This window comes from Catharus ustulatus, chromosome 2, assembly GCF_009819885.2.
Source record: "Catharus ustulatus isolate bCatUst1 chromosome 2, bCatUst1.pri.v2, whole genome shotgun sequence".
Classification (NCBI taxonomy): domain Eukaryota; kingdom Metazoa; phylum Chordata; class Aves; order Passeriformes; family Turdidae; genus Catharus; species Catharus ustulatus.
In genome coordinates, this window is record NC_046222.1 from 50,438,561 (window position 1) to 50,455,683 (window position 17,123).

The window sequence follows — 17,123 nt, forward strand, 5'->3', positions numbered from 1 at the left end:
CTTGAGGCACCTGTCTTATACATTAGATGCACTGAAATATTTTCAAAGCAGACTTACAAGTGTGTAGAAACAGCTGTAATAAGGTCTGGGGTTTTGAAAGTGGCTCAAGGCAGCTGCTTCAACTCTTAGTGGAATAATGCTCATTTTGGAAGATTATCCAATAATCCTGCCCATCAGGAATGCCTTCCACCTCCCTCCCCTGTCACTAAGCAGATCACATCCAAAAGCCTGCAGACAGTGGCCTTTACCGCTGGCTGTAGATCCTCTCCTTTCCCTGTATTTCCAAAAAAAGTTAAGGAGCCCTGACTTTCTGAGGGCCTCCTGGTGGCCAGCAGTCCCAGGGGTTACACCCCCTTCAGAAGTATCCCCCTCAAGGACACCTGAACACATGCAGACCATCACTTCAGCCCTGCAAAAGTAACCTCAACCCTGTTTCTTGTTTCAGAAGGGCTGTGGATAAACACAGACAGCAGACTTAAGCAGACTCAACCACCTCCAACAGTTGTGGAACTTGAAACTGAAGGCTCTACAGCTCTTATTCACAGTAGTGTTTACTTCCCTGTAACCAGAGGAATAAGACTTCTTGACCTCACTTAAGGGCATGCCAACTTGTCACTCTCTCCCACAAGACTTGCACCTTTGCTGTTATTCATCCTAGGACTTAGAACACTGCTATGCAATTTATTTTGCATCAAACTATTCATGCTTCAATTAGTACTATTAATAACAGACCACTGTATCTCATAGCCTCTCCATTTAGTGTGTTTAGCTACTTCAGATTTTGAATGTCCTAATCATATTGATCTTCAGTCTGCATCACAGAATTGTTTAGGTTGGAAAAAACCTTTAAGATCCTCAAGCCCAGCCATGAACCCAGCACTGCCAAGTCCACTGCTAAACCGTGTTCCAAAACACCACAACTACCTGTTTCTTAAGCATCTTCAAGGATGACAACTCAACTGCTTAGATCCTTGTGAAATTTAAACATCGTCTAATGCACCTTGCTTCAATTCTGAGGCATGGGACACTTTCTGCAGGAGTTTAATACTGTTTCCCACTGTGCTTTACAAGTTCAATGAGTCAGACTTGAGTTATAAACTTCCTTATTAAAAGCCCATTCATTTCTTCAAGGCTTTTACTTCACACTATTTTACAAGGTTTCTTCTAAAAAAAGATGTGATTAAAGCTTGACAAAAATAAAGAGATTTTATAGCTTTCTCTCATCATTAAGAGAAACCAGACTTAATGCCCTGACAAATTCACATGGCTTTTATTATCACTTGAAGTGCAATGAATTATGGCTTAATACTCTTACATCACTGGGCCTGCAAAGATGACATTTTTCCGTGTGTATCTATCTGTCTCCTTAATGTCTGCTCAGTAACAGTCATAGATTCTGCCTGATTGAGTAAAGAAAGTATTGTGAATTCTGTAGTGTTTTGAAAGACAAGTCACCTGGGGTGCTGGACAAACATCCCAAGAAGTCACAAGAGAACTCATGCCAAAATTTTATCACTTTTCACTTAAGTAGACCAGCCAGCTAGTTACTACTTCTAGCTTGATAATGTGCTAACATGTTCTATTTTTAAGAACAAGTGATTATAGATCAGTTAAGCCCCTCATCAAAACATCAAAACCACAAGCTATGAGAAACAGCTGGTTTGTACAGAAGTTCACCAAAGGCTTCGTGCCATCTAGAATGAAAAAAATGTTAAGAGCGTTTACAGCCAAGAATCATACTTGTGATTCTGCACACTGCAGGATTGGATCTAGTATAAGAAAGAGCTAAAGTATACTGAGGTAAAGAAGCTGCCCCTATTTGAGAGCAGAGTTGGACTACTGTCTCCAGGGGTCCTCTCACTCTGTGATTCTCAGCATAGACAGTCACAAGTCAAAGTTTAAGTAGCCATACAAAGTTCTCTGTATGCTTCCCAACTGTACTAAGTGACATTCTGAACTGAGATATGAAAGACAGCTTTCCTCAGAGTAAAAGAGAGAAGCCTCACCAGAAGCCTCCAAACTTTCTCATTTACAGAAAATATGGCTTTTTTGTTATTGCTTAAGCCTCAAAGAAAGTAATTAAAGCAAACACCTGAGAAGCTAAGAGCTGTATTTAGAAAGCTGACAGACAAGTTTGGACTTTTCCTTGGACTGAAATGCAAACTTGGCTCTCAACAAGCCACCCGGATTCGGTAACACACTCACTTTCTTGGGATAACATTTTTTCACAGGATTACCATCACAAACAGTGCCAAAGATGATACCAAATGAGGAGATCTGCACTGCAGAATTATTCAACAAGTTATTACATGTCACAGACTGCTACCTGGTCAGCAGTGGGACAAGAGGCAGCAGTGCTGCGACCTTCCAGAAGCGTCTCCAGGAATGAAGCCGCTCAGTGGCACAGGCACACATGGACACAGTCACTCATGCACACACACCAGATAGCTCCTATGGGATCACCAATAATGAAGAAGTGGGAAGGGTCTTTGTATGGAGTTTTGAGGAGGAGGTTCATTCCAACCACGCACGAAGGGGTCCAGGGAGAAAGACAAGAAATAGTAGAGGGCCCAGGTTTAAATATGGGGAATGGGGGGTGGGGCAGAGCATCAGGGCCAATGGGCTTAGGGCTCAGGGCAGTACAAAGGCGGGGCAAAAGGCAGCAGCCAATAGGGTAAGGGGGGTGGGACACAGGCAAAATGGGGCCAATGGGCATGCAGGGAAGGAAGAACATTTTAGGGGACGTACATATAACGGGAAAAGGGGTGGAGAGGCCAACAGGCCAACCAGGGAGGTAGAACTGGGGTAGATTTGCATATATAGAAAGGCATCCTGGGAGAGGCTCTGTTCAACCACTTCAAGCAGGAGAGATTTCTCCAACGGACCATAACGGACCCTTGGTCTGCAGGCCCACTGGCCTCCACAAATATACAATTACTCTGAAGCATTACTAAATGAGTTTGTTTTACCTGAAATATGTTATTTCTTGCACTATTTCCCTAGTTGCTTTCACAGTTCAATAGAAATGCAGTTGAAAGTTAATCTAGAAGCACATAAGGTAGGAGTTTAAAGAGGCAGAGCACACTGCCAACAGGAGATGCAGGGCATCAACTTCATCACCAGGTCCTCCAAGAGAGCTTTGTTCCACAGGACGGAGAGATCTTGACCTTGAGTTATAACCAGGTCATGTGAAAAAAAAACCTGATGAACAGTATTACAGTTTTAATTTTTAAGAGTTTCAAAAATTGCCAGTCATAACACTGTAGGCAAACATTCCGAAATACTCGTGTCTGAGCAAAGGAAGATCTGGGAGATGATTTCACAGTAGAGCTTTTATTTTCTATGTCTTCTATTATCAAAAGTCATTTTAAATATGCTTCCTTCACTGTAGATCAATGTTCTGCAAATTAAAATGTCTTTAGATCATCTGCATGCAAATACCAGAGTTCATAATAGCAGCAGCCTTGAAATTAATACACAGTTGCAAAACACCTCTCAGTTCTCTCCAAAACCATGCAAGAACTATTCTGCTATAGGTTACTGGAAATGATGTGGCTCATTCATTTCCTGAGAAGCAAATAGCACACAGTATTCCTGTCCAAATAACACCCTAAATCTTAGGAGTAAAAAGCAAGTTGCATCAAGAAACTTCTTTTAAAAGTTATATTTAGTAGATGGGGTTTTAGATGTGTTCTACTGCAAACTGTCTCAGTTCTGTAAACAGCACCATGGATGTTACTAATATTTATCTTTCAAGAAATTAAAGCTTTCAGCAGGTACAGTTAACATGTGTGGTACCCAATTAACTTTAATCATGAAAATATTAACAACTCCTGTCAATGTTAACAGGCAGTTATAAAGCTTTCTTCAGCTTTCCCAAGAGAGCACCTTGCAGTTAGAGGCCAACCAGAACTTCTCTTTACTAAAAATGATTTTTTATACATGACAGTAACAAATGTAGCATTTCTACAGGAATGCAAATGTTGACTGGGAAAAAGGAGCAAAGCACTGCACATTTTCACCTGGAACTTCACTGGCACTGAGCTTGTAATATCTAATCAGCTGAAGGGTTAAGAGTGCTTCTGCCTAGGATAACAAGGAGGCTGTGACAAATTCTAGTAACAGGAGATGACTGTTAGCTTCAGCATACACAATACATGAGAACGCATGCACAGCAACCTTCTGACTATCACCAAGGAATGCCTCTCATGCTGGAAGCAAGAGCTCTCTGCCCAGCTCCATCATTTCAGGCATTAAGAGCCCTACAGCAGGTCTCATACACTAATGGGCTGAAGTGCTTGCTACCATGCAACACCAGAAGTGAACAACAAATCAGTGCAGTTATTTACTGAAATGCTATTAATGCAGATATCTAAGTGACTATTCAGTCAGTTCAAGCCCCTCCACTTACCAGCTTGTGCAGCAAGACACAAACAGCATTATGTGCAGTCCCAGGGAAGGTAGTGGGGTTTTTTACTGATTGAAGATGATACAAAACAGAAAAGCTGGAAGTAAACTCAGGTCTGATATTTTAACTGGTAAGTACATCCTCCAAGTGCCTTTACTGCTGGTTTGGATTTTGGTTCTTAGGGTTTGGGGGTTTTTTTGTTTTGCTTTTTTGGTTTTGTTTTGGGTTTGAGGTTTTTTTTTTTTTTTAAGAGTTGCATGCAGAAAACCTGCAAGGATAGTGAGTGAGAAAAAAGAAAAAAAAACAGATTAGAGTTCTTCATGCAAGATTTTTTTCTTAAAACTTACCTTGAATTTGTATCTGTCCACAGCTAACCTGATAGTGAAAAAACCTTGTGTTCAGCTCAAGCAATTTGCCATAACTATGGAACAGTCCTACTGTGAGTCAAACCTAGGACAGTGGGAGTTAAAGCTCTTGGATAACTCCCCTGCTCAAGTCAGAGCACAAAAAGACATCAATATCTTTGTAGCAGATGTTTTAGAGATGCACAGCTAGAAAGAACAGCTATTTTATGCACAGCAGTGAATCAGTTTTGAAGACAGGAATTTTTTTCTGTGCAAGATACAGACCAATAAACAAAATGAGACTCAGATGGAGACAGTAGCTCCAAAAGGATATTAAAAGCAAATGAAGCTTCAGAAGCACCAGAGAAGACCAAAGGAACATTATTCTCTGAATTCCAAGATGCAAGGAGGAAGTTGTTATCAATCAAGCTAACAGATATCGCACAGGAAAGTAAACAGGTCTGCAGCTTCCCTCCTCCTCTTTATAACTATACAATGTCTTGATTATCAAAATTAACAAGACTGAGAAAGTTATTGTTGGACAGGAAAGTTAGCCACTGGGATAATGCTCATGGACTTGTACAATCTCACAGTGAACTTCAAGGATCGCTACAAAGAATGCTGCTATGAAATGGGAGCTCAGCTAAACCAGAAGAAAGTTTGGATATACTGGTCAATCCAAGGAGGACCAATCTGCCTGTGGGATGTAGGTACAGAAGAACTGCATTGTTCTAATAATGCACAGATACTCACAGTATAGGTGGATTAGTAGCTCATACATGATTGTATTAACAGACACACAGCATCACTATCTCTCACTTCACTAAACTGCACATTTATGAAAGACTTCTTGTAGCTTCAGCTGATGCAAAAGCAACCACTGAGGTTAAAGAAACTAGAACAACCACAACTCCATTTTCTTGGCCCTGTTCATGTTAAGCATAAACAGACTATTATGTTCTTTGTGAAGTTTAGTCATTTTCTTGTGTTTATCCCAGATTTAAGCTAAATTTGGCAGCACTAAAAAAAGGTCTTTTTGAATAATCTCAAACTACTAACTAGAAACTTCTTAGCTCCAAGAAATTCAAGGCACAAAACACTGCTGCTTTTGAAGAGCAGCCTCTAATTGTAAATGGAATTGCATGCCACAGAGACAGCTGGAGCCTGGATTTTTTTTTTTTTTTTTTGCATATGCCCACATTCATTTGAATGAAGCAGCTATATGTTGTCACACACAAACAAAACAAATTCCTAGCAGAACATTAGAGACTTCAGAGAACTAAACAACAGTAGCCAGAATTATGCCACCTCAGGAGCTCAGCAGAAACTGTATACAAAGAAGATTCAGATGCACTCACACACAAACACTACATATTTCTAGACACAAAACAGAACTCTTACTGAGAGAAGAGTAAGAAGCAGATCCATCCAATAAAATTAACCTACCTCTGTATGAATAACAGACATTATTCAAAGCAAAAAAATAAATTGTCAGAATACTCAGATACGGGAAAGCAAAGATGCCTGGGGTTACTTATAGTCTAAGTTAAAGTTTCCTTGGTACATTTATTTTTGCTTCTCAAAGTGACAAAATAAAGGCCTAATGTTTCTATTCCCTCTAACAATCCTCATGTGCAGCTTTGGTGAGACCACAGGAAGAATATTGGCCTAAAATAGCTCTTCTCCATCTCCCAAGTAATTTTGTACCTTCTCAGTTGATGTCAAAACCAAGTAGTTTCTGCTGATAATGCTGAACTAATAACACTGCACATGAGCTATTCTTATTCTGCCTCAAGCTTCATAGCCACAACTGTCAGCTAAACTCCAAAGATGAACACGTATCACTAGTCAGTAAAGAAGTTAATTCCTTTTTTCCCCGCCCCATTTTCCAAACTAATATTACAAAAATATTAGGGGGACTAGTAATTGACACCCATTCAAACAAGTGGCTTGTTGTTAGAGTTCCCGCATTGCACTGGACAAAAATGGTGTTTCTAGAAACTTCATTCTTATCCAAACTCACTTGTATATTTACTAGCAGTTTGTCACAAGAACCTGGACTTCAAGAAAGGTTTTCTTTTACTATATACAACATGTGTCTGATTTATAAGAATCAAGGGTTTATCTGATGCCTGAAAAAATAAATTTAAGGCAGCATATAAACTAGACATAACAGTTTGACACAAAATTGAATACTCCAGCTTTAGTAGAGTTCAACTGTTCGACACCAGAATTTTAAACAGGCAAATACTGCAGTTCAAGTAAGCTCAAGGAGCCTCCCAAGCTGTCATTAAAACCCTCAAGTTCAAATCCAAACACTTCCTGTGAAATAGGTTTTTTCAAATTTGCACTTCTCAGAATCAGATTCAACTCTGAAAATTGAGTTCCATATGTTCCAAGCTTCCAGCAACTTCACAGATACTATAAAGACATTAAGGCATCCAAAAAAAAAAAAGTCATCAATTTTTTTCAACCAACAGCACATGAACAAGTCCCATGAGAAACACCAGTTAAGGCAGCTTTGAAGGAGGTAACAGAGACATTGGTTCCATGAGAACTTGATATACCAGGCACTAGTGTTCTCTCTAAGGGGTCACTTGGTTTTGACACTCTGGGGAACAAGATTTCTGCTACTGGCAATACCACATCTCACAAATTTACTGCTCATCTCACAAACTACTATTATTTCTAACTCCTGGATTGCATGGCCTACCAATTGTCAGCTGAGTTCAAAACTCATGTGCACGTATTGGAAAACAATGAACAAGTCTTCAGCACTTGAGGCCGTGTGGAGGGCACTGGATTTAGAGTTACACATTTAACATAACTTAAGATTTTTCACACACAGTGCAAATGCAGGTTCATTGGGCAAACACATGAAAACACATTGTGTTCATTCTCTGCGAATTTTCACCCTTCCTGACAAAAACTTTTAAATTAAGTTTATTTTGAATTTTCTGCTAAAGAAAAAAAAATCTTTCAATACAAAGGGAACAACTTAAACACAAACCATTGCATTTGACAATGTGCAACAGTAATTCTACTCCCATCTTACTTACAGGAACTGCAAATAATGAGACTGGATCCGAGATTTGACTGTTAAATGAGTTTATAGAAAGTGAACATGAGGTGGCAGAAGCTACAGCAAAATTGGATTCTTATAATTCAAACAAGAATAAGAATCCCTCCTGTGAATAATCCCACTGCTCAAGGAAGATCCTGGAATTCCAGCACTTTTTTCAGCTACACCTTGGATAACCATGACAAGTAATCCCATTTGCAGGCCATATACATAATTATCAAGTACAGCATATCTGTTGTGTGATTAGTGGAATATTTCAAAAACAGACATCAGAAATCTCCTTAGCACAACTGACAGCCACAGCTAATCCTGAGAGGAAAGCAGCTACAGCCTTCTTGGCTCACACCTTTGAGGCTTGTTTCCCTGTATTAATATTGGTTGAAGCTAAAAATATCTTTGGTGCATCATAATTCTGTTAGCATTCTGACACCCAAGTGCTTTTTTCCTTTCTGTAACACATCTGTTCTATAACAATTTATTAACAGCTTTAAGCATATCAGCTGCAAGCACAGCTGATCTTGATTTCTAAGAGAACAATTTAACAGGAAAAATAAATGGGTTTCTATTATATGCTCATGATTTAAAGCTGTTTTCTTCTACTAAAAGCCCAAAGGCCTATAATGCTGGCTTCCAGCCAACAGTAGATTACAAAGATTTACTGCACACATAGTGACCTTTTGCTCTAAAGCACTCCCAAAGCTGTTGTTCTTAATTCTGTCCACCCCCAGTTCAGTGTAATGCACAACAAAAGCAGCTGCCCATTGTACAGTTACCTAGAGAGAAGCATCTCTTCCAGCGGCGGCACAGAGACATGATGTTCATTCCTTCTTGCACTGGCTGCATGGAGATGAAAACAGCAGTAGTCCTTCAAAGATCTCTACAGCATTAGCAGGTCTCAAAGCTGATTAAAGTGATCCCCATGGTAATCTGTGAAATATATGTTTGCACTTTCAAACTGCTCCGCACTGGATTCACAGAATGCAAGTGTACACTAGGTGCCTTGTGTATACCCATGCACACAGACAGCTGTGGCTTTCACTGAAACATTCTAATACATTTCAACTGAAAAATAAATTTAAAGAAAGAACATTCAACATCATCCTGGATTTCAGCACTTGAAACAATGACCTGTCCAGTTCCTGGACTCTGACCTCTCCTCCCCACCTCTACCAGGTTTCAAAGTACAATTTCCCAAGAGAAACCCTAGTACAAAGATGTTCTGCTCCTACTAGAGATGTTATCTATGATGTTACAGGTCAATGAGACCCATTCACCTCTGCAGGTATGAAGGGTTATTTTTAACTTTACTTCTGAACAAGGTTAATAGCAAAGTATTTTGGCTGTCAAATAAAAAGGTTAGAAATTATTTCAGCTATCACTTCAGCCAATAAAAACTACTCTTTCTGTTCACCCATAGTAAACCCATTATTATATGCCTCTCTTTAGAGTTGCATGTACTTATGTTGGATACATCTTGGATAACCATGACCATTAGTCCTATTTGTGGTCATATACATTAGTAAGAAACACTAAGAATAGCTTTCCAGGGTCCTTCCTCCCTGGCAGGACCTCCCTGTTTCCCTTCTTCCTACCCAACCCCCTCCAAACTACTTGCTTGCTTTCTGGGTGTGAAATAGAAGAGAAAACATCAGCACTTTGTTTAAAGCCTCAGAATACAGCCATAGGAGGAAGCAAGGACTTGGCTTTTTGAACTGTACGAGGAGTGACGATCCCAGCAAAGCACTGGATCTGTAGAAGAGTTCCCTGTGGCCATGAGGCCCACTGGAGTGGTAAATACTCTATTTTTATCAAGGGAGTACAATTATGCTAGGACAGCTGTGTGCTCTGAGCAAGCCAGCCCACATTAGCAAGGGGAGATGGGAAGAACCACTGTTCTTGAGAGGCTCTTAATTGCCAACAACAGCACCTTGGCCAGTTCAGCCTTTCTGAAGCTACCAGCGCACTAATGTTGGTGACACCATCGGCTGCAGGGTTTAGTTTTGTTTATGCCTGTGCAGAGCCAGGCTTCAGATATGAGGGGTGTATCAAGCCCTTCTCCTTCCATCAACAGACCAGACAATTGGCACAACAAAGGCTGGCAAGATAAAATCAAACATTTATGAGCAACATAATGACAGGAAACCATTGGAAGACACTGCTAGCTACAAGTAAGTGTTTTTTCCTCAGGAGAGGAAGGTAACTCTAAAATTTTAGGTGCTTTTATCCTGCTTTCATTAGGGAAGCATGCTGCATAATGCATGAGGAAAACATCAGAGAACAATGTTTGAGAACATTATCTATTCCCTACACAGATGCATCCATGAACAGAGAATGTTGCATCTGTTTGTCCACTGATATAGTTGTACTTTAATTTCCTTACTAAAAATATGGTGGGAGCTCACCAGCTGACTACACCAGCCTAGCCTAGATGAACAGTCCCCTACAATGGGATGTATGAATGGGACCTATCTTGAAGCCAAACTTCTTATCTCACCTTTTCCAGGCTGGTGAGGTCTGACAGCAGACTGCAGAGGCACTTGCAACACATCCGGAGTATAGCAATAGCAGTGGAATGGCCAGGCCCCAAATCAGCCAGGTAGGGTATTGACTGCTTCCTTTCCTGGGCTGCCATTTACCTTTACTGCCTCATCCCAGCCATCACAGCCACACTGAATTTACCTTATTTCAAAGTTTCCTAGATCTCCTTACATCCTTCAATGGCATATGTAGATCCCTCTGAGCTTCTCCCAGAGCAAGTAGTACATGCATAAGCCATGTACAGGATGCTCGAGAACCACTAGGATGCATTTTAAGCCAGTACTGTTGGCATATTTACATCAAGTGTGCTGCCTTGCATCAGTACTGCTGTTTATTATTGGAAATCCCTTCCATGCATAATGCTGAGTATCACTGACTCAGTGCTGGCAGCTCCAGGCATTGACAAAAATGAGTCAGACATCAAAACATTACAAAAGCTTTTTTTAGACATCATAAGGTTCTTCAGAGTTTTGGAGTTTCAGGCTTGGTTTTGGTCCTTCAAAAAAAAAAAAATTTCCTCATCCCTGACCCTTTAGAGTAAACACATCATGTGTTCAGGATTGCCTGCAATTACAGCTTGATTGTTCTGCAATGCAGGCTCCTCTCCCCACACACGGCTTGAAAGCCAGCTACAAGCTTGACATAATGCTGATCAGAAGTATCATGAAAGCTGGAAGCACTCGTGTTTTGCTTTAATGCTGAAGACAAAGTTCACCTCTGATGTAATAGATGTGTTTGCATAAAGTTTAGGGGAAATTTTCAAAATATAAATAATTTGGGGTCCAACACTTATTCTCGTAAAACAGACTTTGAGTTTATCTTTTGTGTCCATTTCCCTAACAGGTTTTTGCTCATTTAGTATACCTAAGGTGCATATGAAAGGACTAGATTAAAAACAGAAGCTTACAAACAGAACAGAAAGATGGATAATTCCTTAACCAGTTTCTTCCTCAGGGAAACTGTTCACTCTTGAGCAAATTTATTAACAACCACAGATAATGACTAAATATCAGATCAGTTTATTATATATGCACTTATATATACTCCTAAAGTCACCTTGTGATGGTCAGCATCTTGTTTATCCTGACAATCAGAACTGTATGCTAGAGGATAAGTCAGGAATGCCCAGCTGAAATGATTCACTAAGGAGTAGCAGCAGACAGCAAATATTTTAGATAGTTACCAACATAAGCACATGAAAATAAAATCTGTAACCCCCTAATTCACAGTCAGTCACCCAGTCTCAATTCATCCATCCCCCACCCCAAGTTTCCTGTTTTGTAGCTAAGGCGCTAGGCACAGCTGGCTAAGGTAAGAGTCAGACCTGCACAGCACTCTGGTAACACAGGTGAACTTCATGCAACAGGAGCTGGGCTCTTCCCAATTGTTGCCAGCATTCCTGTCACCAAGATCCAAGTTCATCACAGACAGGTACCAAGACATACCATTCATAACACTGAGCTATTCTTCATCTCACAGATACCATCATGCATTTTATTACTAAATGAGCCTTCTGATTTCGCCACAAGCACTTAATTCCTGAACATTTTGGGATCCCAGAAACCTAGCCTCAAAAATTTAGCTAAGTTTTAACCCTTTCCTGGCCTTTGTACCTCACAAATTCACTGATTTTTGAAAATCCCTCTTTTACCATTAGATTACAGACTAGAACAAATTTTTCAAACGGTCATCCCTAATCAGGCAGAATACAAGCTTCCTTCCCATTCTCCCACATTTTGATCATGAAGGTAGCCCACACCCCTCAAAGAGCCTACACCAGCTCCTTTATGGCACACACCTGCTGCAGCAGCTATCACTGCCCCCAACAGTACTGCTACCTTCTATTTCTGCATTCAGACTTCAACCCACCCAGCTGTGCTGACAGCTGACTCCATCAAAACATGAAGCACAGGCGGTATTGCTGCCGTCCTCTGATGTCACTGCAGTTACTCTATATTTCAAATGTAACCTCACAGAGGAGCACAGAACTGTAAATTACCAGTGGTCAAATGTTTGACCAGTATTAAACAACAATTTTCAAAGCTTTGAAGTTGTCCTTATTATAAAAGAAATTCCATATTTGATTTCAAATTATATCAGTCTAGATTTTCAAATCTAGATCTACTTTCCTCCTAAAGTCTCCTTTCCAAGTCTCTAAAGGAGAAAAAATTTGTTAAAGATATGAAAAGCAAAACTTCAGTCCAACTGCAAATACATATACTGCCAGAGTTAACTTCTTTTTTGGTTGGAGTTTTTTTGTTTGTTTGTTTTAAAAAAAAAAAAAAAAAAAAACTTGAAAGCAATTTTTTCTTACTAGCTCAATTTAAGTTTCTTGGGAAGGCTACTACAAGACACTGTCTCTCCATGGTGGAACATCTCCAAGGGCATTGAATTTTAGGAAGGTACCTAAACATGCTAGCCCAGCAGTGAAATAGTGGCCTGATTTACAAGTGCTGGTCACAAACAACAATGATGAGCAAAATGGCGGCTGTTTGTTAGAGACCCCAGAACAGGGGCTCATCTAGACAGTACCCCACCCTATCAGTTAGTTCTTGCTCTTCCCCAGTACTGTTCAGGAATGCAGTGGATAAATAACTTTGAGTGGTTTGCTGTGGAAGTTCTTCAGTTTAAAGATGAAGTTTAGGTCTTAATCTCTCAAGTTCTGACATAGGTTGCTACATACCTAGCAAATGCACAAATCAGAGCAGAACACAATTGTTCACGCTAATGTTATGCAAGCCTCTTTCAGAGCATACTGTCCAATCACCAAAAACTCCCTTTGGCAGACTACTTTCAATATAATACAGTTTTGCTACAATTAAGTTGAAGTTTCTTTCTTAGCAACTAACCAAGCTAGCAAAGTTAAGGACTAGAAGCTGAACATATCCTAGAGATGATGGCTTCAGAGACAGATCTGAAGACACAAGCTGAGCATCAGGATGTCAACTTCTTTTTATAAGTTTTCTATTCCTTCTTTATGGTTTGATCTTTATTGGTGAAATGTAAATACTTCTGGAGGCCAGAAGTATATTTTTGATACAGTTCAACATCACATTAACTGTTGTGAGTCCTAGCAAAAGAAGCTTCTCCTCCTGTAAGGAGTAAGTGGTCTGTGCTCCTCAAAGACTACTCTGTAGAGAAATTTAAACTGCTTAACAGTATTAGCGTTCAGACTTCAAGCCTCTCCTCTGCCTACACCCTCAAATACATGCTCACAATATGCTGAGCCCCTGTAGCACCTTCATTCCACACAAATTGACTACTGGAGTGTGTATCAAGCACCGGAAGCCAGCAGCATGGCCACAGCCACAAGTAGAGATCAGAACACTGGAAGTTGTTAGAAAAAAACAAGTTTCACCCAATTAATAACTCTCAATAAAGCAAATATCGCTTCATTCTGTGTTTTTCAGTGTAGAAAAAGTGTCAATACATTGGCCAGGTTCCTAGCAAGCCAATGAGAAGGATTACAAGAAAGAAACCAAATACCACAGCTGGCTTAAGTGCATTTGTTCCTACTCTGGTGACTTCATCAGTACTGACCACAAATCACACTAATTAGCAATTACTCAAGTCTTGTAGCAGCTAATGATTTGTCAAGTCTGAAATGTACTTCTCTGCTGCTATATTTAGACAAATTGTGTTTGTTATGTAACAACTTGGATTCTCAGCATCTTACAACAGAAATGTGAATATTCCTTTAGAAAGCCCATGTTCAAATATTTCAAAACAGATTTGGTATCACCAAAATTCATGGGATTTTTGTTGGGATGAACTGAAAGTTTTCCATTCATTGTACCTCACCATCCCACCCACTATTAGCTTAGCTTCTATTGCATTCTGAAAGCTTAAAAATCTTTAGCATGCTGACTCAAAACAGATCAGATTGGTAGGGGTAGCATCTAATTAAAAGACTTAATCTTTTCTGCCTGAGGCTGCTGGTTAGAGAACAGAGTGGCTAAAACACTGGAAAAACAACTCTTTTCGTATCACTTGGTCAATGGAGTCAAGTGATTTAGGATAATGATACTGTTGTATTTTGGTACACTAATTCAAGCTCAGTTTTCCCAGTCAGGATGCCAACTTTTCGAATCCAGGTAATAAGCAGGGTAGTAACTGCTACTTGCATTCGAGAGTATTTTCCAGCCAAAAGTTGAGGTATAACCAATTAATGTTCCTTTGTCCTTAGCTAGATGTTGCTTAAGTTCAGGAATCTGCTTTTCAGCCACCTCCAGGATTTATCACTTCAAGATTTTTATAAAGCACTTGCTCAAAAGAGTCCTGAAGTAGCACTTTCAATGAGCACCAGTCTTATACTTTCCATATGACAAATATTGACAGATATGCATAGAACTGCCTAAAGGCTCAGAAAGACCATTCTTCTAAGAGGCATTTCTTAATAATTGAAGCTGTAGGTTCTCTTTTAAATGTAATTCCCTAGCTTGTACAATCAAAGATTCATGTTCCCTACCATAGACTGGGAAGGGAATTAATTCTCAGAGCAGCTCAAGATCAGGGAGACCTCAAGTAACTTAGTATTTGAGAATGTAACCCCAAATAATTTGGTAAGAGAATTTGCAGTTTTAAATTTATTTTTACCGGATCATCTCCAAGCTGTTGATTGGATGCTGTAAATCAGGAAATAGTAAGCACTTGTATGCAAATGCATGGAGTACAAACAAGAAAAATCAATTTTCAGTCTCTTACTCTGTTATGCTATTATCTTGTTTAAGGGCTCTTAATCCTGATGAGATTAGTGACGAGTCAGCCAATTCATATTTATGGAATTTTAATGGAGAAAAGTATAACAATTTTGACTTTATGTTGGTGCACTAAAACCTGAACTGCCATAAGATCTACAGAGGACTCCATTTTCCACATATTTATTCTATTTAAATATATATTAAAATCAATAAATGTGAGGTTCATCAGAATTTAGTAACCTGCTAAAGTAGGCCTTTCTATATTCCCCTTCTTTGAAAAAAAAATTACATCAAATACTTCCTTTTCAAAAGGTGAAGGGAAGAAAGGAAAATCTAATTGTCTTTTCCAGAGTCAAGTGGGAGCCTGAAAAAACAGTCAGGCTATACTACCCTCTGTTTTACAAGGCATCCTTTGACTAACACTGAGGGTACTGGGACCCATCTGTCACCAGTCTTTGTCCTACAGCAGCCAGCAAGTTTCAGACCAGAAGAAAAAAATAATATATTACATCTTGGAGAAGTTTTCTGCTTTATGTAACTTAGTTCTCCAAGTTGTTGACATTTCTCATCAGAAATCCAACAAAATACTAAAGCATTAATTCATTTCAAGAATTTGATTTCAAGCCTCACTCTCAAGGCTCATAGCAAGAAACACACCAAGTCCCACAACAAAGAGAGTATAGTGGCCTGAAGCCCCCACAACTTGCTGAAAGAAAAGCATTGTGCTGAAGTCTGATTTTGCACTACTATTCACAGATAAACAGAAGTGCACCATAAAATTAAGCACACTCTGAAAATAAGAATGATGTACACCTACCACCAACTGAGCTGCTTGCCTTCCACTCACTACATAAGTATGCCTCCTTGGAGGCTTCTTATGGTTTCAGCTCTAAACCTTGCCCCATCTATACATACTCAAGTGCAGCTATTATCTTTTCAAAAAATGCATTTTTTAAGATACCTGGCATACAAAGGAAGAGAGAATAAGCATTTAATAAAGCTACCTTTCTTTCTAGATTATCTTAGTGCTACCTACAGCAAGTGCACTTGATGTGTACAAAGTGCTTTTGTAAGAAACGATTATTTATCAAGCAATTACAGTCAAAATCGAAGCACAAACCATCAATTTTACCTTTACAGAAAATATGAAAAAGGATAACAATCACTCATATTTCTGTTCTAGTGGCTAGAAAAACTCAGAGGCAAATGTTAACAGGTATCACAGGATGAGTCTCTGATCTCAAAGTACTCCAGAGCAGTCTTCCAGCACTGAAATGCAGGAGATGTCAGATCACCTCTGTTGCCACTGTAAATACACCCACACCTGCAGTGTTGCCAGCACAGAGTATGACAGAAACAGTGGAGTCAATTACACCTCCAAAGCCACTTTTGTACTTGGACTGCCAGACCACCCCTGCCACGTATAGTAGGAATGCTGCACTGTTAGCTAAAGTCACCTCTGACTTCCATGAATACATTCAGGACTAACAGAAAACAGCCCTTAAAAAAAAAATATATATATATATAAATAAATAAAAAGGGGGAGGGGAAAAAGCTTGCACCAGGAGCAAGTTAGGCAAATTAGGCCAGAAATTTCACTAGCAAGATAACCAACTTTTCACTCAGCTTTGTCCCTACTGGATCATCTCTTCACAGAATGCACAGAAACCCAGGCTTTCAATAAACAATGCCTATTATACTTCTATTATCTATATTATTTAAAGATAATACTGAATAATCATAGTGAACTATTTTCACCTTTGGGAACTAATGTCCTGCCACCTAGCTTGGGCTCTACCAATGTGCACTACCAAATCAAACTAAAGCAGCATGCCTATTAATAGCTAGTCCTTGCAATCCAGTTATCAGTGCTTTTGTCTCACTGTTATCAATGTAGTTGCTTCCACATTAAGTAGGCCTTCTACTTTAAAAAGGAAAAAAAATATTGATGTTGATAAAGAAGATTAAGTGCTTGCAAACACTGTAATAATATCAATAAAGAGAACAGGTATTTTTTTTCATCCTTTTACTCTTAATATCCTCTCAAGTAA

The 17,123-nt window shown here is 39.4% G+C and overlaps 1 protein-coding gene across 2 annotated transcripts in view; it reads right to left on the reverse strand.

Annotated features, from left to right (window-relative positions):
- Positions 1-17,123, reverse strand: part of ATP8A2 (ATPase phospholipid transporting 8A2) — a 338,953-nt gene that overhangs the window by 303,278 nt on the left and 18,552 nt on the right. Inside the window, exon 2 of one of the 2 annotated variants that reach the window (XM_033051235.1) lies at positions 8,608-8,761. The exons of the other annotated variant lie outside the window; for it this stretch is intronic. Coding sequence (XP_032907126.1) covers positions 8,608-8,677 — 70 coding nt within the window. The 5' untranslated portion in view covers positions 8,678-8,761. The remainder of the gene's footprint in view (positions 1-8,607; positions 8,762-17,123) is intronic. 2 annotated transcript variants of the gene reach the window in all.